The following is a 25,930-nucleotide window of genomic DNA, read 5'->3' on the forward strand; positions in this document are numbered from 1 at the left end:
CTTTCTCGTAATAATAAGAGAATAAATGTGATTATAAACATCTAAACACAACAGATAATGCTGTGTGAAGCTTATTTCCCAATAAATGATTTTTTTATTTAGGCAAACAATTAAACACAGTCAAAATCATATATATAGCGGAAATAAATTGAAAAGAAAGTAATATATTTAATGGAAAACGAATGGTGCATATAAAAGGAGAGATTTGTCACCTATAACCATTAACAATAATTTGCACCTTGAGCTATTTTGAGATAAAGTTACATGCAGTTAAACTTGTCCTAGATCTTGCTCAATTACATGAAATTATGTCTTGACTCATCAACTGGTGAATTGAAATATCATTGAATGGAACTGTAAAAAGTGGCCTAGAAAGTGAAAGTTTCTGAGTCACTTGCTTCATTGATGGCCTACAATTTGGTTCAGCACAAACGCATGCTAAGGCAATGGTCATCAGAAGAATTACATCCCAAATTTCTTTTCGAGTGCGAGGTTGAGGGAGTCGTGCGTCTAAGATATCTCTTAGCATTATCTTTTGATCTGTATAATCCTTTGTTAAACATGAAATTAACTCTCCTGAATGCTTTCCCATCATAGTTTCTAATGCAACAACTCCAAAGCTGTAAACATCACTCTTTTGGGTTGCTGATATTGCATATGCTAACTCTGCATGTACGGTCAAAAGAGTTCAAAAAAAAGATAAGAAAGAAACAAGTACTACCTCCGGTCCTTAATATAAGAACTAGTTTGACTTTCAATTTGATTTTAAATATAAGATTTCAATCTACTTTGTTTTTCATATTTATTGATTTTTTTTAAATAGTCCTTATAGTAGTTGTAAGTGTTAAAAGTTCCATTAAATATTAGTTTTAACGTATGATTAGCAAAGATATTTTAAAAAAGATAACACTTATTTATTACAAATATCTAACTTAACTAATTTTTTTAATCTCCTCAAATTAATTATCTAAGCCTCACATTAAGAACCGGAGATAGTATTATATTTAATCTAGAGTTTGATTTAGGACAATTTTTTAGGTTTTTTTCCTTCAAATTCTACAATTAAACTTTAATGTTTAAGAGATTATGATCATGTGATATTAGTAACAAAAGTAATACAATTATATGGAATAATGAAATATAATTATCCATGTTCTATAGATTGATTGAAAAATTTGATAGGAAATCGACAACAAAATATATAACTACAAAATAAACAGTGAATTAGCGCTGAAATTTATAAATTTCATCACAAAAAAGACCATCCCTAATTAATTAGCAACAGAATTTCATTGCTAAAGTGATTTAGTAATGGAAATCCGTTGCCAATTTGTTGCTTTTTTTAGAAATAAGAAGATGATGAAGAAATAAGTTACCTGGAGCAACATAGCCATAAGTCCCAACTAGAAGACTTAGATTCGATGAATATGGATGAAGGGTCCCAGCCGTGCCAAAGTCTGAGACAAATGCTTCCATATCTGAGTTTAACAAGATATTACCACTTGTTATGTCTCGATGAATAATTGGAGGGACACAATCGTGATGCATATAACTAACAGCATGAGCAATCCCATTAATAATATTGAGCCTCTTGTTCCATGTTAACTTCTGAGCCTTTTCTTCATTTCTCAAAACATGTAAGAGGCTACCACATTCCATAAATCCATACACCAGAAACATGCACTGTATATTCAAACAAAAGCCATGCAACTTAACAATGTTTCGATGACGAATCTCTGTCAAAATCTCAATCTCATTGTAAAAGCTTTTATGAAATGACAGATTTTCCGATTGCATATAGCGAAGTTTCTTCACTGCAACAATTTTTCCACAAGGAAGTTTTTCCTTGTAAACCTCCCCAGAAGCTCCTCTTCCAATGCAGTATTTGATATCGAAATCGTCGGTAGCTTTAATGATATCTTCAAATGCAATATGGCCATCAAAATTCCACATTGAAGTGAAATCGCCATGCTTCTTCCCCTGCTTTTTTTCTCGTCCTTTTATTATTTTCCTAATCAGAACTTGTCTCAATATTTTGCTATGTCGAATAATAGCTGCAAATATAATGACAAGTACGCTTGTAATTACGAATCCACCAACGAAGGAAATAGTGGCCAGTACAGGCATCTTTTCATCCCACCAGGAAGATGGATGATCAGTCGCAAGAGCAACAGAAAAGAGGCAAGCACAGAAGAGAACCACATAGAATATGAAATTATTGAAAGTAGAGATTGGCAAGAGAACCAAGTTAAACATTTGATCATGCTCTAGTTTCAAGCAATAATGGAACTCGTCGGTCGTCTGGGTTGTGTTCAAAGAGAAAAGATTAGTACTGTTGATAATGCTCTTTCGGGTGGTTGGTCATTTATTTGTATAGGAGGTCGATATCGTGTGGTTGTTAAATATTGATGACTATGCATGTGGATTTGACGACCACAAAACTGTGGTTGACTTTCCACACGCGTTTAACGACTTCTTTCGGGGAAATTGAAGAAAATACTGTAATAAGTTGTGATTTTTTTCCTCAACACACTAAACTGTGGTTGATTTTTTTGTGTAGTTATAATATTATTAATTTTTTTACATTATTAATAATATTTCAAATATTTAGTTATTATTATCATTTTGAAATTAAATTTTACATAATGATTTGATTTATTTAGTTTTAGACAATAATTTGTCCAATTTAATTTAGAAAATGGGGTTAATTTGAGTTTTAATAATGATTTGATTTATATTATATGTGTTGATATTTTTAAACCATATATATATTTGATAAGAGAGTATTTTCATACTTATATAATTTGTGATTTTATAATTTGAATTAGAAATTTATGAGTTTCAACAACAATGCCTCTTAAACTAAAGTAAAATAATAACTAGACTGAAAATTTTAAAGTGAAATTCCTATAAAGAAGAAAAACTTGATTTTTGACTACAAAAAAAGCAATTGATTATAGTAATGATGAAATTTCAAAAAATTAATGATAGCATTTGTCTATGACACATTTGCACTATTTATGAAACTTTTAGATGTTATTATTTTGTTGATTGATGTTTTAGATATTCTTGGATGTTAATGGATATTTAGCTATAATGATATTTTGTATTTGTGACTTAATTTTATTCATATTTATATCTTTTATTAATAATTTTATTGGTTTGTTTTCATTTTTTGAAAAAAAAACATGAAAAATATAAAAAATAGTATTTTTTTTAAACAAGCTGAAAACCCGTGGGTTGGCCCTCAGCTTGTCAGCTTAAGGGCCGAGCTTAGCAAATTAGAGTATTTTTAAAATTTTAACCCTGTAAGACTGACCCTTTTAAGCCTGTCAAGATCGGCCCGTATTTCTATCTCTAACTTTACTACCAATATTCACCGTGTGAATTGTAATCCTCTATCCTCTTCCTACACATTACTGAGACTACTGTTACTAAAGACACAACTTAGGCCTACTCCTCGATTTCTAAATATTCCCTCTGGTCTTTATTGTAGGAATCCTTCTAGAAAAACTTTTTGATCTTTTTTATAAAACCATTTGATAGTTGCAATGCGTATTAAATACTTTTTGCTTATATACCCGCCCAAATTTAATGAAGGTAGTGAGGAAATAGAAATTAATTTGATGTTGGAATTTCGTGCAATTAATGAGAATAATATTGGAAATCACTTGAATTTTATGACAAATCTAATACTTGTAACTAGTTTTATTGGTATGTGTAAATTAGTTAGTAACTTCTTATAATAAAGATCAAAGAAAATATAAGGTTTATTTTAGAGTTTTGACTAGGTTCTAAATATAATATTCAATTTCTTCTTATCTCCTATATTAATTATTTTCTTCATTAATACATGTATTTATTGAGATGTTTTTATCTCAACTCGTTAAATTCCATTCACTAAGTGATAGGGTATTTTTGAAAACGTATTATTAAGAGTAAAATATGCTAACCACCTCTCTGTTTTTATCTAAATTATAGAAATCTCCCCTTTATTTTGAAAAAAATATATAAACTTTTCTTGAAATTAAAATATATCTTATACAAACCTCCCTTATATATTTGAAGTTTCATTTCCAACTATTTAATTGTTAGTTGACTGTTAAGTTTGATTTTTAAAATTTTTTTTGACCAAAATATCCCTCATTAACATAAAAGTTATTTAAACATTTATATTTGTAAAAAAAAAAAATTTTTCATACAACAAAAAGTAATTTTAATACATGTGTTTTCAAAATTTTTAAAATATAATAAAATGTATTACTTTTGATTATATTATAAAATTTTATAATTTTAATTCGTCATCACATATAATGAAACTTATTTATATAGGTTTTTTTTTAAATGGCTAGAATGCGGGTGAGCCTCCTTAAAACCTCTGAGACTCAATCTAGAGATTTACAGGTCTTACCATGTCAAGGTCTTATCAAATGGCTCTTCTAGTCTTACACAAACCACATTAGGACCTCCACCTGTAAAACTTCGGACTAAAATTCTTCAGTCATTAAGAAATCATCTCACAGGATCATAGTCAGATTCTTTCTGAAAACTAATTCTATCTGCTCATAGATTCAAGTATGTTCTACAATTGTTTCATATAAGGATTCTATGTATCAAGAAGAATCCGACTATAATCTTGTGAGATGATCTCTTAATGACTAAAGAACTTTAGTCCGGAGTTTTACATGTTGAGGTCCTAACGTGGTTTGTGTAAGGTTAGGAGAGCCGTTTGATAAGACCAAGATATAGTAAGACCTATAAATCTCTGGACTGAGTCTCAAAGGTTTTGAGGAGACTCACCCGGATGGAGATTATAGAAATCATTTAAATTTATAACTTAAAATTTTTAAATAAAAATTTTGTAAGAAACATTTATAACTTATTTAGTCAATTATATATTTACTTAAAGAATTAATCAAATTTCCATTCGAGGTTTTTATGTCTACACTAACTAAGTTACTTATTTTTCTATCCTAGTATGATAAAAACATTAAACAAATAACTATTTGGAATAAAAAATAAAAATAAGGGAAAGGATAAAAACTTTAATTTTTTCAAAACTTTTTAGCCAAAATTTAGGAATTTAGTATTATGAAGAGTAAATTAGTAAATAAAAGTTATTTTAATATAAATTTTAAATTAAAAAGTATCTTTTTAGAATATTATTAATAGAATTGATGATTTGGACATACGTGTATGTTTTCAAAATGGAAGAGAGGTTTGTGGAATTAGGATAAAATACAAGGGAGGTCAAAATATTTTACTCTATTATTAAATATTCTCTACATATTAATTACAAACAATCATCATGAGGATCTTATATCTAAGAACTGTAGGAACAAAATTATACACATTTTTTAATTTAGAATTCATGTAATTTAACTTCTACTAATTATAAGTCGAACATTACTTGTTATATATATAATATTCAAGTTAGCGTTTTTATCAACAAAAAAAAATCTTTTTTTTGGCCAAATTATCAAAAAAAAAAATCCAAATCTATTTTCTTGCATCAAAACAAAAATCAATATATTTTATTTAATATATATAGAGAGAGAATGAAAGCATTGTTTATTATTTCATTTCTAATTTATATGCCTTTATATGGGAGTTCATGTTAGTTGTGTCTCTACTTAGATTTCTACATTTGTCCATATGTAGGGATGGAAATATGTTAGGCCCTTATCATGGGGCTACAGCCTAGCTTAGCTAGGACCTTGTATGACTTGGTCTGTTTAGCAAATAGACTAAGCCTGCAGCTTATTTAAAGGCATTTTAAGGTAAACATACAGATTAGGCTTTTAAATTTAAAGTTTGGTCTAAAGTTTGCAGGCCTAACCCGATCAATTCTTGAAAATATATATTAAAAACTTTATTTATGATCTTCAAAACTTAAAACACGAGATCTTTTTAAAAGTCCACTTATTATTGGCCAAAGTGTGGCGTGTTTCCATCTCCATCCATACGTGTGAAATTGATCCGAGTTGATTTATGGCAGAAAATTTTAGAAAATAAGATAATAGGCACTCAATAATTAGGTGGCATGCGGCAAGTTGTACGCACTTTGTCTCATGAGAACTTTTCAAAGATCAACACATCACATTGACTCAGTCACTGTTAACTAAGTTACTTACTTTTCTATACCAATATGACAAAAACATTAAACAAATAACTATCTACAAAAAATAAAAAATAAAAAATAAAAATAAGGAAAAGAATAAAAACTTTAAAATTTTCAAAACTTTTTAGCCAAAATTTGGGAATTTAGTATTATGAAGGGTAAATTAGTACATAAATATTATTTTAATATAAATTTTAATTTAAAAAGTATCTTTTTAGAATATTATTAACAGAATTAATGATTTCGACTTAAGTGTATTTTTTCAAAATAGAAGAGAGGTCTGTATAGTTAGGACAAAATACAAGAGAGGTCAGAGTATTTTACTCTATTATTAAATATTCTCTATATATTCATTACAAATAATCGTAATGGGGATCTTATATCAAAGAACTATAGGGACAAAACTATACATATTTTTTCATGTAGAACTCATGTAATTTAAATTAAAAATGACTTTTACTAATCATAAGTAGAACATTACTTGTTATAGATGTAATATTCAGGTTGGCGTTTTTATCCCAAAAAAATCTTTTTTTGGCCAAATTATCAAAAAAAAAAAAAAGTCCGCATCTATTTTCTTGCATCAAAACAAAAATCAATATATTTTACTTAAATATATATAGAGAGAATAAAAGTAGGAAAAATCATAAAAAAACACCGTGGAATTAGAAAAACTATAAATTGGGACCAATAACAATATTAGTATGGGTTTTGACAACAATTTTTGTGAACAGGTCCCTGTGTGTAATTTTTCTAATTCCACGATCTTTTTTTGTTACTTTCCCATAAAAGTATTGTTTTATTATTTCATTTCAAATTTATATGCATTTATATGGGAGTTCATGTTAGTTGTGTCTCTACTTGGATTTGTATGTTTGTCCATATGTAGGAATGGAAATAGGTTAAGCCCTTGTTAAAGGGCTACAGCCTAGCTCAACTGGGACCTTATATGGCCTAGTTTGTTTAGCAAATAGACTAAACATGCAGTTTATTTAAAGGCATTTTAAGGTAAACATACAAGTTAGGTTTTCAAATTTAAAGTTTGGCCTAAAAGTTTGCAGGCCTAACCTAGTTGATTTTTGAAAATATATATTAAAAATTTTATTTACGATCTTCAAAATTTGAAACATCCCTACAAAAAAAAGAGTACTTTGCAGTGGTTATTTTGATGCATTTGCAGTGGTTTTAACCACTACAAATGAGTTTGCAGTGGTTTTCAAAACCGCTACTAAAATGGGTGTCACAAATGTAATTTGCAGCAGTTCTGGTAAACCGCTATAAATGAGGTCAAACTTTGCAGCGGTTTTTGTTAGAACCGTTGTAAATATTTGCCGCGGTTGCTAGAAACACTGAAAAATCATGTTAGAACCGCTGCAACTATTTTCAGAAGTACAATTATTTGCCGCTGTTATTCACCGCTGCAAATGTGGAGCAAAAAATTCCCCAAAAATAGAAACCGCCGCAAATTTAGGATGACTCCAAATTTACGGTGGTTTTTTCACAACCACTGCAAATTCTTGCTCAAATTTGCAACGGTTTTTTATAACCGCTGCAAATTCTTGCTGGTTTCAAATTTGCAGCGGTTTTCGATAACCACTGCAAATTCTTGCTGCTTTCGATTTTGCAGCAGTATAGAATCGTTGCAAATGTTTTTAATTTCAAATTCGTATAAATTATCAGTTAAAAAATATTAATTTATTTATCTTTGTAATTGATTTTTCGTTTGCATAATTTAGATTTTCATTCACAAAATATTTAAAAAATATGACTAGTTTAAAAATATGAATAATATAAATACTTTTTGTAATTTGTATATTTTATGAGAAATTTAGATTCTAACATGTTATCATTAGTTAATAAATATTATTTTTGTCTATAATAAATAATTTATATAAGATAAAATATGTTATGATCTGAGCCTGTAAAGAAGAGAAAAAAACAAGTTAAAAAAATGGATAAAATTGATAAAAGTAAAACAAGAAAAATATATTAAATTAATATTTAATAATTTACCTGATGAAATGAGCAAAACAGAAACTAGAGTGAAACAAGAAAAAGGGAAGTCAGAAGAACAAGAGAAAAAGAAGAGAGTAAATGGCGTGTAGATTGGGGTGTATTTATAAGAAAGATGTGAATTTTGCAACGATTACGGCAGCGGTTACAAAACCGCTACAAAAATTTTAAATTTTCCGCGATTAAGACGATAACTGCTACAAAAGTTTTAAATTTGTGGCGGTTACGATAGCGGTTATTAAGAACCACTGCAAATTTTAAAACTTTGCAGCGGTTCAAAAAAAAATCGCTACTAAAGTCATGCATTTGCAGCGGTTTTGTCACAACCGCTGCAAATGTTTAAATTTGCAGTGGTTTTTTTTTTTGCTGAACCGCTGCAAAGGTCATTTTGAGTAATTTATTTTCTAATAATGTGTAAAATAAATAAAATTTCATATACTTATATTTTAGCTGAAATACATTCATATTTATGGTAAGAAAATTACATATACATATAAAGATTCTTGAACATTTTAGTCTTCATCATCATCCTTGAAAAAATAAATAAAAAAGAAGGGTAAAAACAAACTTATTTTAAACATATATAAGAAATGTAGTTAATAAAAATTTAAGTTGAATAATATGTAGCTGAGAAGGGGTAAATTCTTATCTCTATCAGGAAGATAATTATCCAAGTTAGCTGGTTGGAACGGCTCACTCTTATAGTTGATCTCATCACCATCATCCATATCATAAAAGTCTCGAGACTTGAGATGAATGACCATATTCCAATCTTTATGTTTTCCATCTTCCACATAATAAACCTGATGTGCCTTTGAAACAAGTATATATGGCTCATCATTCTTTGATTCAACAGTGTGAATAAGCCTTGAGAAATTGACAGATGTTATGCCCAATTCATCAGTCATGATACCACATGAAGTTGTGGTGTTTGTCGAGGAACACTTCAATGGAGTTATAGTGAAAGAGCCATTATAATTTAATTCAATAATGTCTACCAGCTTCCCATAATATGGGACACCTCCAAAAGTCATATCGTTATTGCTACTGCTTGCATAACTCCTAGTTCCAAATGTGCCAAAAACTCCACAGTTTTGGGTAAACAATCCCTAATCATGTGCAACTGTGCAAAACTTAAATCCGTTGACATTATATGCTGTAAACCTACGTGCATGATCAATTGGACCAAGTGCAAGAATAGAAAGATTAGATGGGTGGGAGATGTTGTCATTTGCTATTCGGCGTGCAAACCAAGCAGGAAATTCCTTATGGACTTGTTTGTCCACCTCTGCAAATGTGTTCATGTGACTTCGCATCTGACGTTTCACATGACTTCTGAACTCTCTATAAAAAAATGAGTATAGAATGAATAATATTACTTCATGTGCCAAATTTTGAAAGGTAAATATGAGATTATAATGATTATCTTACTGAATGAAAGGATCAACTTCACTACAATTTATTAACACTTGTTTATGTGCCTGCAATTTTTCCCTTGGAGTAAGCTTTATATCTTCATATCCTCCAACAGGTTTACCAACAAAATGGAACAAAATGCTTGATGTGGATGAAGCATGTTGAGGGTGATCATCAACTCAAGGCGGACGATTGTACGATGTCTCAATATCATCAAAGTACCTTGAGCAAAAATTGAGAACCTCATCCCCTGAATATCCTTCTGCTATTAAACCCTCTAGCTAAGCTTTATTTCTAACATAGGATTTTAATTTACCCAAAAACCTTAAAGAATAATTAAAAAATGAGTTATAAATTAAGTAAACATTATATAAATAAAAAATCCAATTAACTAAAAGTATAAGATAATAAATAAAGTTAAAAAAATTTATACCTTTCTATAGGATACATCCAACGATATTAGACCGGGCCACCTCATTTTACTTCATGAACAAGGTGAACAGTCAGGTGAACCATGACAGTAAAAAATGATGGAAGAAAAATCATTTCCATGTGACATAGGGTATGGATTATTTTTTGTTGTAGCTGATCCAACTCCTGAAAAATCAGTAGTCAAAACTTTTGAACATAGCTTCCTGAAAAATGTGCAGAGCTCAACCAAGACTGTTGAAACATTCTGAGGCAATGTACTCTTTATTGCTAACAACAAAAACTGTTGTATGAGAATGTGTGAATCATGCCTTTTCAATGTTGTAAGCTTTCGAGCTTGAAAATCAACACATCTTGAAATATTGCATGAATATCCATTAGGAACTTTGATATTCTTCAATATCGTCAAGAAGATATCCTCATTCTGTTTTGTCAATGTGAATTTAGTAGGCTGGAATTTACCATTTTCATCTAACCAATGATCCTCATGAATTCCTATTGCTTGTAAATCTTTTCGTGCTTGAAGGTGATCCTTCGATTTTCTAGGATTGTTAAGCAATGCGTATATGATATTATCGCATACATTTTTTTCAATATGCATAACATCAAGACAATGCCATAACAAATTATCTTTCCAATAAGGAAGAGTAAAAAAAATGCTTCTCTTACGCCACTGCATAGGCTCAACTGCTGTGGAAGTCCCCTGTGATCTTCTGTTAATTCCTTCAGCATCATCACTTTTTCCAAACTCAATATCACCATCATGTAGCTATTGAAATATATCCTCACTAGTCAAAATCAAAGGAGGACCTCTTTTTTCTTGTTTTCCGTCAAAGCGGTTACATTGTAACCTAAATCTGTGTCTTTGATCAAGAAATCGTCTATATCCCATGAAGCACCATTTCTGACTATGCGGAAGTCGAATGGACTGGGCGTCAAAGTTGCACACTGGACATGCAAGATTGGTATGAACATTCCAACCAGATAATGTTCCCAATCCAAGAAAGTCGTTGATTGTCCACATAAGGGATGCACGCAAGTTGAAAAGTTTTTTTCATAAGAGTCATAAGTCTATATTCCAGAAGTCCATAATTCTTGTAATTCATTAATCAATGGCTACAAGTACACATCAATATCATTTACCTGGTGCTCTCCTTCCTAGAATAATCATGGATAATATGAAGGAACTCTGTTTTATGCACATCCAAGGTGGAAAGTTGTACGGAATCAAGACAATAGGCCAAATGCTATAACTAGTACTGAGATTCCCGAATGGATTGAACCCATTAGTTGATAAAGCAAGACGAACATTTCTTGGGTTAGCTACAAAATCTAAAAATTTCAAATCAAAGCTTTCCACGCCTCTGAATCTTGTGGATGTCTTAACATGCCATCAGTGTTCTTTTCTAGATTATGCCATCTCATGTGCTCTGCTGTCTTGGATGACATATACAGTCGTTGTAATTGTGGCTTAAAAGGGAAATATCTTAGAATCTTTGCAGGTTTCTTTTTTTGTTTTTTCCCTTTTCATACTGACTTCCACCTAGAGGCTTGACATCGCTTACAAATCTCCCAGTTCGCATCATCTCCTAATACAACATGCAATCATTTGGACATGCATGAATTTTACTATAATTCAACCCTAACTTGTTGATCATTTTTTTTTGCCTCATAAAATGAATTCATAATATCCGCAGTGGTAAATGTATCACTCAATAATTCAAGGAACATTGACGTTGCCTTATCAGTAAATCCACACAAACACTTGATGTGATACAGTTTAATCAGGAAAGACAATTTAGAATATTTTACACCTGTGAATAAATTTTTTTCATCATTTATAATCTAATTTATTAAAGTGAACATTTAATTGAAAAATATTTGTACCTGGAAATAAAGGTTTTTCTCCATTATTCATGAGCTCAAAAAAACCTCTAGTGTTGTCATTTCTTGTAAACTCTGGATCTGGACCCTGAACCTCATCGTCTTGTAAGTTGTCTGCATGCATCCCAAAAGCATCACGCACTACATCATTGATGAGATCGGGATCTTCTACATCCATTGCTGCCTGAGAATTTGCTGGAGGCAAATTATTATTGCTTCTTTCACATGCATCGCCCAAAATGTATATCCTGAGGGGAAGGGTTTAACTCTTAAGTGCTCCCTAACTACCGCCCTCACATGCCACTTCCTAAAGTTACATTTAGGACACGGACAGATAATATTACCACTTGCACTTGCATGGGCTATAGCAAAATTGAGGAAGGAATCTAAGCCAGCTAAATATTGTGGTGAAATTAGGCATGCCTATCCATGATTTATCCATTGCTATGGAACTCTATGGAAGATGAAAATAAACTGAGTATGGGAGGAAATTTATAGAGCATGGAGATTGTATTTTGTAGTGGTTATAAGAAAAAACCGCTGCAAAATTAAAACTTTTACAATGGTTTGAAGAAATAATTGCTACAAATTCAAAAAATTTGCAGCAATTAACTGCTGTAAATAAAAACCCACTGCGAAATTAGCAGCGATTACCCGCTGCAAATAAAAACTGCTTCAAAATTTGCAGCGGTTCTTGTTATAACTATTGCATATTTAGTTATTTGCAGCGGTTTATAAAAAAAAAAACCGCTGCAAATGTGATGATGCAATATTTTTAATATTTATGCCATGTTTATCTTTTTTTTTAGAACTCATGTTAATTTCTTTTTTAACATATCTATTAAACTAGACATAAATAAATTGGACATAATGAAACATTAAAGTTCTGCAAAATAAAACATAGTCATAATAAAATATTTAAATATAAGTCTGAAAATGCTAATACAATGAAGTCTATGGGTGGACTTCATCATCATCGCCGTCATCATCACCACCATCATCATTATCATCGTTATCACCTTCCTGTTGACTTGCACATTGTCTAGCCTGGTCAATATTAAATGGGGGACGACGTGCAAGATCAAAAGGAATATTCATATGAGGCATCTGCATGTCTTGCATAGGGCTGCTAGGGTTATATGCATTAAACATCTTCTAAAATATTTTGGATGCAACCTCCTCCATTTCTTCCTGTATTTCCTGTCCGACCTCCTCCTTCAGCTCTTCTCTCAGCTCCTCTCTCAGCTGCCACAGTTCTAAATCATTACGGGCATTTACGCCCACCCCTCGTGATGTCATTGATGGGGACTGGGATGATGAAGCCTCGCCTCTGCACCTGCCATAAATCTTACTAGGCTTGGCACCAAAACCAAGGTTGCGGACTCGACCAGGATACTCAGGTTGATTTAGAGCCGCCTTGAGGGAAGCCGTTGCATCTATTGAGCTTGTGACTCGCGATGTTTAGTCTGGTAATGCTTAATTTTACCCTGCCAAATTATATAAAATACATTAGTAGTTAAAATGTTGATTCAGAAATCATACATAATAATAAGAAAATGTAATCTAATACTTACAATAACGTTCTCAGCATCTTGCGAGCTGGGAGTGCCATCCCTGTGCCTGTGAGTTTCAATATACAGATCACTAAAATCAACCTGCCTCCCTTCCCCTCTAGCTCGTGCTTCCTATATAGCAACACAAACAAAATTCTACAATTATAGTACAATAATTAATTATTCAAACAATATATAATTATATTAACTATATTATGCACGCACCATCTCACTCATGGTCACAGCAAAAGTCTTTGATCCATTAGTATGAAGGATCATCCGGCACGCCCGGCTCCTCCTGTTTCTTCGAGAAATCGCCTATATTTCACATGCAAAATAACTAAAAGTATTACTTGTAATTTCATACAAATTAATACAAAAATAAAAAATATACAGATTACCATATGCTCAGGTGATCTCCTAAAGTATGCAAATCTTGCCCAATCCTCAACTGGGACGTTCTTCGGCACATCCCTCATCACTTCATCTATTGGTCTTGTCCCATCCGTATTTCTAGTAGTATACAGCCGCCCTCTTGTATTCTTCCACGCATCACCATTTTTTGAAGGGCATAATTCTTATGGTCATTTATCACAACAAATCTTTTCTATACCATCAAAATACAACAAAATTTACATTTACTTTTAAATTAAATATAATATTTAAACATGACAAATAATACTTGCAGTCACATTATTTACCTTTACAATGTTAGTCTAAATCAAGTTCTTCCTGTTCGTTTCCATCTTATGCCAGTTCTCAAAATATATGGGAAAATTAACATAATTGTGCCCTAATTCAGCAAGGTATCTGTTAAAAACAGTGCCACCACTACTAGTTGGCTAGTCCGTCCTTTCGTCCCACTCTACAAGTATTCGATGGTCTGGATCCAACACATACACTTGTCTCATGACCAATTGGCTTTATATATATGTCCTTCAGGGTCTGTAAAGTTAAAGACCACAATTACATTAAATAATTAAATAATTATCACAAATATAATAAATTTGACATACGCATAATCCGAATGTGAAATCCCCCGCCTGTGCAGCAGAATGATGAGGGATATTTTGGTCCCTCTCCACATCTTCATCAATAAAACTCTCCACTTGTCGTATCATCTCCGCATCAAAATCATCTAAATCTAAATTAATATCTATGCTTTGCTTGTCATCGTCAACATGCAGGGCTGATGAAGGGCCCTCATCATGAGCTCAACCTCGACCTCGATGAGGTGGCTCTGAATGTTCCATAGGTGCCTTTCTATGACGTCGAGACATAATTATAGCTATATATTAAAAAAATATGGAATTACAATTTAATTAATATCCAATTTAATCAATTAATTACATAATCCAAATTATTAAATAATTATGTAACAAATACATTTTTATAACTTTTATATGAATAATTATTATAAGTACAAATCAATATGTAAAGTACAACAAACTCAAATTATTTATAAATAGTTAATGTTAAACAATTATTTAAATCAATATTGAAATAATTAAATGTTTATAAAATAAATAAATAAATTATCACATTAACCCATAAAAACAAATGTCTACAGTAATAAAAAATAATAAATAAATTATAATAGTCACTAAAAAAAGTTTATATGTTCAGTTCTTAAAATGCATGTAACAATCTTTATATATATAATAAATTAATTACAATTAATATTACATCAACAATTACTTTAACCAATTCAATTCGTATATTCACTACATTTATAATCTATAACTACACAAAAATAAAAACAAATTAATTATGCAGTGATAGTTAAAATACAAAGATAAATAAATAAACATATTCAAATGCAAACATATAATTTCTAAACAACAACATAAAATGCATTCTTAATTAAATAAATTTTATACACAAAATTTTAACTAGCTTATACTAAAAATACTAACCAGGAAAAAAATCTTCAGAGTGAGACTCCCCTTAAAACTTGTCAAGATAAGTACGAACGCAGCAAAAAAAAAAAAACTAATGACTTGCAAATATATAAAGAGTCTCCCTTCCCAAAGCAGAAACCGCGGTCTGCGAACTGCTGCAGCGGTTTATGCAGTGATTCTATTGAACAGCTGCAGATTTTGAAGATTTTGCAACAGTTTGTCAAAACCGCTACAAAATCTCATGTTTTGCAACGGTTCTAATATGTGACAATTTTACAGCGGTTCTATTAGAACCGCTGTAAATTCAGACCCAATAATTTTCCCCACGGTTTTTCCCTCCAAATCGCTACTAAATATCGTTGCAAATGTCCCTGCCATGCGGTGCCAAATTTTGGTGCCATTATTTTGTTGCAGTTTTATTAGCTAACAAACAATTAACCACTACAAACTTAAATTTCTGAGTCAAACCGTTGTATATTTGTAGAGGGTTTTTTAAACTGCTACAAATTCTTGGATTAGTAGCGGTTATTTAAAACCGCTGCAAAATAACTGCTACAAAACACTTTTTTTTTTGTAGTGCGTGAAGTTTTTTTAAAAACCCACTTATTATTGGCCAAAGCCTGGCTTCTTTCCATCTCCATCCACATGTGTGAAATTGATCCAAGTTGATGTTAGATTTAAGGTTTTGATGATAACAAATTAAGTTATTTCTAGTTTAATAAGTTGATCGATCACCTGATCGATCACCTGATCGATCAGAGGTTAATCAATCATGTATCAGATAAAATGTTTATGTATGTTAGTAACTTAGCACTAAGGTTGATCGATAACTTGATAGATAATTCACAATTTATGAGTTGATCAATCAATTTATCGATCATCGTCAACACTGTTTAATGTAGAAGCTTGCAAAAAATTATCGATCAATTGATCGATAATTTAATGTTCGATCAACTGTCAGAAAAAGCCATATAATTTTGGTAAGCTTTTATCGATCACCTGATTAATCAATGAGTTATTGATGAGAACACAGATAAATGGTAAAGTCTTTGTACTCATTTTATATTCTGGTTAATTCACCATTTATCAATCACTTTATCGATCATATATTAATTGATAACCTGTTCCAACATTACATGATAACTTATTGGTTTTAGTGATAATGTGCTCTGTTTAAGTAGTCTGTCAAGACCTTTAATCGATCAATTGATCGATTAGTCATTTGTCGATCAAATGATCGATCATCATCTCCTTCACTGGACTTATTTGTTTTAAGCTATTTTCAAATCATCTGATTGATCATTGATTTATTGATAAAATGATCGATCATCTAAACATCTACAACTTCTGTTTTCACATAACGTGATCAATCAATATCTTTTCTGGTCTTTCTTAAATGAGATTTCACTGATCATTTATTGATCACTTAATCGATTAAACTCTAATCGATCACGTACTCGATCATCATATATTCTGTGACTTCACTGTGAAAATCTTTTTCAAACCATTTATCGATCATTGCTCCTATCAACCATTTATCAATAAAATATTTGATCAACACACTTTGAAAATATATTTCTGTTATACTTAGCTTTATCAATAATATGATCGATTATTGAACCAGTTCATTTCATAACTGTTAGAAACAATCTCACCCAAGAGGGGGGTGAATTGTGTGAGTTACAAAAATTTTAAATCAAATCCGTGACAGTATTGAATAAAATAGAGAGTCAGAGTAAGGAGAAATTTAACCGCAGAGAGAAGACACGAGATTTATACTGGTTCGGTCTAAACCACGTGACCTACTTCCAGTCCCCAGAACACTTCTGAGTATTTCACTATCTTCCAAGATCGACAGGGCTCTTGGTGCCTCGGTACAGTAATTGAATCGCTCAATCACTCCCCCTTACTCCCGTAAGGATACAAGTCCTCTCAAGAGTCCACACTCTTGAGTATCACTCAAGTTTTTAATAAGAGTAGTAATTGACTCTCTTACAGAGTGAATTTAATGATAAACACTGATGCTCGGTAGTAACGTGAAAAACAGAGTATTGAATGCTCGACTAGATAATCGCAGGTGGTAGTTCCGGTATTCAATTCTTTTCATTAATGCTTCTTCGCACCTTTTATAGTTGATATCGTTAAGTAGCCGTTAGACGGAAGAGCTTCTAGCCGTTGTGACTCCGTTTGCGTGTTTTGCTGGTTTCAACGGCTCCGCCATTAATGCGTCTGAGCTTCTGACACTGTAGGTTGCAGTTTACGTAATCCCGTTGAAGAGCCGTTGCACTCGTTTTCATTAATCTGCATATTTTAAGCTTTAAGCAAATAAGAGTCTTGCGGTGAATACTTTAATCATGAACAGAGAAGAAAAACAAATTTATCATTCAAGGATTTGTGACGAAATGATTTATCTGTAAGAAGAGCAGAAAGACATTCTGGTTTAGTTTGATCGAATAGTTGATCGATTACTTGATGATAGATCAGGTTATCGATAAACAGAATGAAGACTTTTCGAATTAGTTCACCAATATTATCGATCAAGTGTTGGATCATTGACTCTAAGAATTATCATAGCAAGAGGAAATCGTTTCATGATCGAACAAGTGATCGAACACTTGTTTGATCGAACAGATTATTGATAATTCAAATGTTATTGAAATGAAACTTTAGTCATTGATGATCGAACAACTTATCGATAAATGTATGATGGATAACTTTATCGATAAACCATGGGTATGAATATATTCAATGAAAGACACAGACTATCTGAAGTGATCGAACAGTTGATCGATCAATGAATATTCGAACAATTGATCGAATAAAGTGAGAAGAGAAATTTAATCTTGTAAGGCAAAGAAACTGATTATCGATCACGTTTTGTGAAAACATGAGTTTCAGGGAATTGAATGATCGATCATATTATCGAAAATCCAATGATCGATTAGGTGATCGAAAATATAGCAATCTTTAGACTATTTATCGATCATGTTATGTGAAAAGATATTTATGCAAACAAGTTAAATTATCGATAATGTTATCGATAATTTGGTTGCAGGAAAACTAAATAAGAGTAGATAAAGACATTGATTATCGATCATGTGATCGATAATTTTATGATCAATAAGGTTATCGATCCATCAGTAAAGATGATTACCTGCATTCAGAGAGTTAGAGCATAATGTTCGAACATGTAATCGATAAACAAATGATCGAGAATATGATCGATAAATTGATAACAGAATTAATGTGTAGAACAAGTAGATTGAGTTACCTTTTATCGAAGTCGTTATTGATAACTGATTTATCGATCACGTGATCGATAAATACACTTCAGATTTGGTTCTCTTATCAGTAACTCGATTGTTTATCTGATATTATCGATCAGTTGATCGATAATTAACCATACTCTTGTGTCATTTCCACGTTAGCGATAATCGATCACTTTATCGATTAATTACTGATCGAATAGTTCTTCGATCCAAATACTTACTATAAACCTAATTTACATTTGAACAATTATCTGAAACCTTTGCGATAAACGATTGATCGATCAGTTGATCGATCAAAATACTTAATCCAAATTATCTGACTTTGTTATCATCAAAACTATAATCCTAACAATAACAACTATACACAATGATTTTCAAAATTCTCTATCTCTTTATCTTCAAGCTCTTCTCAGTTTTCTTGTTTATCTTAACTCTCTATTGAAAGGAGTCGAAGGAAAAGTTAACTTTAAAATTTATTCTTGCATAATCTATTCAGAGGTCACTGTATTCATTTCTCACCATTTATCGATCACCTGTTTGATCATCTGTTGATCCATAATTTGCTCGATGAATATACTTATCTATTTCAAGCTTCTTCCTTATATTTAATTAATAACTTGATCGATTAACCATATATCGATCAAGTAAATTCAGTTTATATTTGAAGTATCTGATGATTGATTATATGCTATCCAAACTATTGTATCAATATCAATGATCATCACTTATTTTGTTATGATCACAAATTTCCTTCAAGAAGAAGATTTACTTGTTTCACAAGTTTTTTCAGATTATAAAGTTCAACGGCTATTTAGTAGCCTTTAACCTACCGTGTCAGAAGCATTAATGGCGAACTATCATTGCAACTGCCGAACACACGCAACCGATCTTCCAACGGCTAGAAGCTCTTCAATCTAACGGTTAATTAAACTTTTCCAACAATAAAAGGCGCGAAGGGCATTGAATGAAATATTGAATACGTGAGCTACCATCTATCGAGAAATTTACTGTTGTAATATAAATACTCTCTTTTTTTTTAATTTTTTTATACCGAGCTTCAGTGTTCAATATTCATTTACTCTGTAAAGAGATTGATACACCATTCTTTACTCATTTTCTGAGAGTAACTCAAGAGTGTGGACTCTTGAGGAGATTGCAAACTTACGGGTAGTAAGGGGGAGTGATTGATAAAATCAATTAATATACTGAGGCGCCAAGAGCCCTTTAATCTTGGGAACATAGTGGAAATTTCAGAAGTGTTCTGAGAACTGGATGCAGGTCAAGTGGTTGAAACCGAACCAGTATAAATCCTGTGTCTTCGTTCTGTGGTGAAATCTTTCTAGATTGCTAGGAAAAAGGATTATGGTATAGAAGGTCTAGAAAATTCTTGGTAGTCATGCTGTGTATAATCATTTGTTACTTGTTATTACTCTCTTTCAAGTCCTACATGTAAGAGGTATCTAGGGGTTTGTTTTAATTCCTTTTTTTTTTTTATAGAAGTATTTATGTTCTATTTAAAAAGAGAAAAGTTTAACAGAAAGTTTAAAATAAAAACCAAAACATCAAAAGAGGCCGAAACCCAAACAAAACACTAAGCCCAAACAACTCTATTAATACAAACCCTAACCCTAAGTCAGAGCCAGAACGATCCTCGTGGCGTTGCCGCTGAAAAAATAAAACCACCAGAAACCAAGTTTGAAACAAGGGATGGGGCTCCAAAGAGCCATCTTAACGGTCCCATGACAAACCATATGCTACGATGAGAGTAGAGTTATCGCCACTCAATTGCCGCCACATTGGAAGAAACATCAATGCCAACAATGACAATGCATTAATCCGGTGAGATTCCAACAATTGCCACCAAACCTCCATCAACCCAAAGCTACTAGATCTAACCATGGAACCTATATTCCATTGCCAGCTAGACCAAATCGGAGTAGACGGAATTAGGAGATGTACCAGATTGAGGTCTTCATGAAGAGATATTGAAACTTGAGGGTTGTCAACCTGCTCGTCACTCTTTGTCCATCGCAGTATGACGGTCAATCATGAGTGGTCTTGTTTGATTCTTGAATCAGCAATATGCACGTGTTTTCCCATCCTCCATGACGCTGTTAGCGGCCCTACCAATTCAAATCTGGTCTTCCCCTTCGTAATCATTGCCGCCACATAAATCCAAAAGATTAACAACAAATAAAATGAAAAGAAAACCCTCACCCTTAAAACTAAAAGATCCCCAAGCCAGACAACCTCCTCTCTAGCCTATGTCGGAGAGAGAGAGGTGCTGGAAACAACTGCACTCACAGAAAAGGAGTGAAGAAAGCTCTCACTTATGGAGAGAAATAGGGGGGAGAGAGAGAGAGGAGCATGGGTGTGTTTTAATTCTACTTGTGTAGAACACAATCCATTTCTTTTAATTCTCCAAATTTGTAATTTCTTACCTAAACTATATCCACTGCTTACACATGTGAAAGAGAGTTTTTTTTTATCAACAGAGCTAGTTTCAATGTCAGTTATTGAACAAAGTATTGCGGAAAAACAAAAAACATATTTGACTAAATTGATTTATTTTATTAATTTTGTGAATTAGTTATTTAGCTTATATGTTTATGATCGGAGGAATATTTATTTTGTTCTAACATGAGTAGAAGTCAAAAACACTAATAGATATGTAAAAGGAAGTTCCAAAGCTAATACATTTATCTATATATACCCTTTAATTTGGTCTTATTTATAAGAGACAATCTATTGATTCATAAAACAAAACAAGACTCTTTACAAAATTTATAGAAACATTTACGACTCATTTTTAAAAGTGCCTTTGGCTCTCTTTTACTATTCGCCTGATGGCTTTTCCTTTACCTCCAATTTTTATACCAACCAAAGGATATTTTTTAAAAGTTGTAAACTTTTTTGACATTTAATTAATTTTTAATTTCAAGAAATTAGCTAACATGACTTCATAAAAACATATAATTGGGGAGTATTGAAATAGAATAACTGCTTTTTGTATTCTATATTGTTTAATTTGTTTTATTTTAATTAATATTTGTATTACTTATTTAATATAATTTTGGATTTAATAATATTGAATAATTTTATGAAGTTTGTATTTGATTCTCTTCTGTTAACAATCTTTTAATAAATTTGAATCAACTAAAAGTTCATATTGATTTTCGATTTCTCTTAAAAGGTTTGACTTTTCATAACTTAAGGTTGAGAAATTTTGTTGGATGGGCTTATTATGATTAATGTTGGCAAAGTAACTTTTATCCTAACTAATTTTTGCAAATTAAAATTAGGGTAAAAGTTAATACATGCAAATAATTTATCTTTATATTTAAATATATGTGCAAATATATATATGTTTTTATATGTGCAAATATTTAAAAGTTAATACATGCAAATATATGTTTTTATATTTAAATATGCTTTTAATTGAAAAAAAGTCAATTTGAAAGTAACTTGTTTTGATAATATATTGAGAAATTGGTTTTAGAAACTTCAAATCTAGAAGTTAGAAAAAATTGCCTGAACTTTAAAATAACTTTTGAGTAAAAAGTTAGTTCTCTCAAAATCATGCCAATTGTCATTTTTTCATCCAGCTAGTTTTGGATTTTTGTTCCAGTGGACTTTTAAAACTTGCTCATGCTGTGCCAAACATGCACTACGTGAAATCAAATAGAAATGTCTACAAATAAGCCAATCCCAGTATATACAGTTACAGCCACATCATATATCCAAAACGTTTTGGTCTGAACTCAATTCCTTCAACAATAAGGCCATCTTTGATATAGCCATTAGTCTCCCATAGCCTGAACTCCATGAAGCCTTTACATCCATTTTCATTAAAGAAGTCTCCCATCTCAACCTCCATCCATCCATCTTCTCTCTTGCGACCTGCTCTCCCTTTCTTTCTCATTATTGAATTCGTCGTCGAAGGGTCTAAGATCACTCTTCTGTGGGACCCACTAAAGCTCTTTTCATTGTTCACGCTCATCTCCACAAATCTATCTGCCATAGAATGGTCGCCTTCTAACTTGTACACGAAGAATGCAGAATATATTGTTCCTGGCGACAAAACATCAGCCCTTACTCTTCCTTTAATGTCAAGCCACCACACGTAGTTGAGTTTCGCCACCTCATTAAATCTGCAAATAAGAATTTATTGAAAAATAAAAAATTGTTATCAATTAACAACCAGTTCGCTCATATTAAGTGTGCTTGTTTTGTGTATCAAGTACAACTATTTAGAGGTTTATTTCTCTTCCAAAATATTTGCGCTATTTTGGAGGAGTTGAATTATTTATTTCTGGCTAATTTAAATTGGGTTGTCGTTCAATTTTAATTTGCCTCATAAAGTTTTCCACTCTGAGTATTTGAAAGTTTTTTTTATCAAAAAAAAATTCTAACTGTTAGAAATGGCATTACTCCTTTTTCACACTTCTGTTGAGATATTGATAAAAAAAAAAAAAGCTTCTGAATAAGGGTAAAATTAGATCTGAACCCATTTAAATTTGAAATCGACTTTAATGATAGAATGTGGACTACGTAATATTTATTTTCATCCAATCCTAACATAATTTTCTAAGCAAGTTGTCTTGAACATATGCTCCTTAGCTGATCAGTTATTTAGTTATACTCCCTCCGTTCCTTATTATAAGAGACAAATAACCGAAGTACGTTGATCAAAAAAACAGTTAAAGTTAGTTAAGAACAATTAATGTATAAAAAGTATATTTTTTTTCCAAAAATGCCCTCATTAATAAGGAGAGAGAGCATGAGGAGAACAAGAATATTAAAAGAAAGAGATAAAAGAAAGAGAAGTGGAGGAGAGAGAGTGTGAGTTGGAGATAATAAATATGGGTAAAATAGTAAATCAACACAAAAAGTAGTAGAGAGACAATATAAGTGTCTCATATATAGGAACATGGCATAAGCATTAAGTGTCTTATAATAAGGAACGGAGGGAGTAATTCTTAATAATTTATTATAACATAACAGGTAATTTGCAACAAAATACTTCCGTTACAAATTTAGTGACAATTTTTTTTTTCTTTTTCCCTTCTCTTTAAGAAAATTATAATGAATTAAATAACTTTAAAGCGAGATGATTTGGTAATTATAATGTTAATCTAAACTTTTTTTTTTGACAAAAACAATATAAATCACATATTTGAGATATGTAGAATTGAAATATTTCTGTTGTGTAGAAAAATCAAATATTCCATGTTTTTTAAAACAGGAAGAACAACAGTCAAATCCAAAAAAATCAATTTAATCATGGTTTTATGTACCGTAAGATCTTACAACAATATGAGTTGCAAATATCTATCTAGAAAGTTGCTTATATGAAATAATATAATAGATATTTGTAACTGTTTATGTATCCTTTAGAATATTTTGGGACTTGATTGTCATTAAAATAATTTTTTGGACAAAAATGTTATTTCCCCTGAAAAAAATGGAACCTAAAGAGCAGTGTTAAGGAGGGCAGCACACCTAGATTCTGGTAAAGAAATCCACTGCCAGTAAGATTTCGTATCTCCCAAAACAATAGCAAGGCTCTTTGCACCAAGTATGCAGCACTTTTTACCACTATCTTTCTCTAAGCCAAGACTCTGCTAAATATACACAATATTAAACGACAGAAACTTTGGCGTAAAATGAAACAAAAAGAAAACTAATTTTACACAACAAGAGTATGAGAAATATTATCTGTAAAATCACTTTTAATGACAGGATTGCACTAATTAATGTGTATAATGATAATACGAACATAATAAATTTGTGTATTGCTTGATCTCTGTAGATGGAAAAAAACTGATTTTTCTTTGTGGATGCCAAAGAGGTCCCTGGTAATATTTGAGTAGATTGTATATATACTCTCTCATCTTTTGATAAGAAATAACTACTAAAACCAAGCAGTTCAAAATGTTAGTTAAATTTAGTAAAAGGAAATAAATGTGTAATATATATTTAATTATATTCTTATTTATAAAGAGAGTGCACGAGAGATAATAAGTGAAAATTATTACAAAGAGTTGATATGAGTTAAAAATGGAAAGAAAATTTTAAAATTTCAGTCAAAAAATTTTCTTTCTTATGTTAGAAACATCACTATGAGAAGATTGTTTATTATAAAAAAGAAGAGGACAGAGTATAAAACTATTTTTCAACTTTATTTTTGAAAGCATGTAATCCAGTCTAGAAGTTATTTAATTCTTGTTTTGAATACTGAACACAAACCACGACGTCTTCTATCAAAACATTTTTTTAGAGATATATAGTAAAGTGTAGGAAATGAATTATGGTTGATAAATGACAAATGCTCACAATTTAGCAATTAACTTTCCCAGAAAATAAGACTACTTGATCAACACAGCCCTTATATATTCAAATATATTGATTTGGGAGATGATACAATGATCACAAATTTATTTCTACTCATATATCATAGATGAACATGGGCCTTTCCATTTGAACGATTTACATCTAAATTGGAAAGCGAGTAGATTTTATATTTTAGAATTTATATTGTGAAAATTAAATCAATCTTATAACCCTATTTTCTTAAAGGATGATACTTTATTAATTAAAGAAATTAGAAATATTGAGTTCTAAACATTGATCATATCAAATGTCAATAGTCAAAATCTCGTGTCAAAGATGAACACAACGGGCTCATTAATAAGATATGCGAAAATTCCTACAAAAATTAACAATGAAGATTAATGCATTAACTAAAGTTGAGTGCTTATCGTACCATTTCACCATCATTCAAAAGAACCGGATGATCACAAAGATGAAAGAAAATTTGTTTCTTGTTCAAAGAACTAATGAAGGATTGGGATGAGGATTCAGCTATCATGTCCTTGTAATCTTGAGGCAGAAACTTTTCCCACACATTATCTGAATCTTCGGCTGTTTTGAAAAGGGAAGAAACAGAAGAAGATCTGCAAGCATCCTTCGGAGATGTTAAAGAAATAATATTTGAAATGCAGTCTGCGGGCAAAACCTTTGTCAAATCCATAATTATTTCTCCTTCTCAAACAATTTGGTTAATGTTTGAAGTGTTAGCTATAATGTAGCCAAAAAAAATGAAGTGATAGCCATAAACTTACGATTCAATGTTAACCCTACAAAAATAGTTACTCAAATAACATTCCATAATAAGAAAATAGCTAAATTACATTACTGATGATTTACGCATGTAACTGAAATAGGGGATGCCATATTGCTTATATTTTTGTACGGGAAAACTACTTCCCAGGTGGAAATACAGTCAGATAGGCTTTTTGTCATGTACGGCATACGTACTTTTAGCGTTTATTAGCGTTTTTT

The 25,930-nt window shown here is 31.3% G+C and overlaps 2 protein-coding genes across 2 annotated transcripts; both read right to left on the reverse strand.

Annotated features, from left to right (window-relative positions):
- Positions 1 to 292: 292 nt before the first annotated feature.
- LOC114755771 (MDIS1-interacting receptor like kinase 2-like) lies at positions 293 to 2,327 on the reverse strand. The gene is made up of 2 exons (XM_028944641.1): positions 1,377 to 2,327; positions 293 to 666 (listed from the first exon to the last, which is right to left on the reverse strand). The coding sequence occupies exons 1-2, from the start codon at positions 2,254 to 2,256 to the stop codon at positions 293 to 295; spliced, it is 1,254 nt and encodes a 417-aa protein (XP_028800474.1). The 5' UTR covers positions 2,257 to 2,327.
- Positions 2,328 to 22,307: 19,980 nt separating this feature from the next.
- Positions 22,308 to 25,619, reverse strand: LOC114755772 (F-box protein At2g02240-like). Its single transcript, XM_028944642.1, has 3 exons — positions 25,353 to 25,619; positions 24,089 to 24,207; positions 22,308 to 22,737 (listed from the first exon to the last, which is right to left on the reverse strand). The coding sequence occupies exons 1-3, from the start codon at positions 25,617 to 25,619 to the stop codon at positions 22,308 to 22,310; spliced, it is 816 nt and encodes a 271-aa protein (XP_028800475.1).
- Between the last annotated feature and the right edge of the window lie 311 nt (positions 25,620 to 25,930).

The sequence above is a fragment of the Neltuma alba genome, unplaced genomic scaffold (genome assembly GCF_004799145.2).
Source record: "Neltuma alba isolate B1F8T4 unplaced genomic scaffold, ASM479914v2 tig00010339_pilon, whole genome shotgun sequence".
NCBI classification, from domain to species: domain Eukaryota; kingdom Viridiplantae; phylum Streptophyta; class Magnoliopsida; order Fabales; family Fabaceae; genus Neltuma; species Neltuma alba.

What these genes read in the sequence shown, in the direction of transcription:
- LOC114755771 (XM_028944641.1), bottom strand. Translation starts at nt 2,256, where the DNA reads ATGTTTAACTTGGTTCTCTTGCCAATCTCTACTTTCAATAATTTCATA. An exon ending in TTATGGCTATGTTGCTCCAG is followed by an intron (nt 667 to 1,376) that starts GTAACTTATTTC and finishes CCGTACATGCAG; the next exon opens with AGTTAGCATATGCAATATCA.
- LOC114755772 (XM_028944642.1), bottom strand. Translation starts at nt 25,619, where the DNA reads ATGGATTTGACAAAGGTTTTGCCCGCAGACTGCATTTCAAATATTATT. An exon ending in TTTTGAATGATGGTGAAATG is followed by an intron (nt 24,208 to 25,352) that starts GTACGATAAGCA and finishes TATATTTAGCAG; the next exon opens with AGTCTTGGCTTAGAGAAAGA. An exon ending in ATTTCTTTACCAGAATCTAG is followed by an intron (nt 22,738 to 24,088) that starts GTGTGCTGCCCT and finishes TCTTATTTGCAG; the next exon opens with ATTTAATGAGGTGGCGAAAC.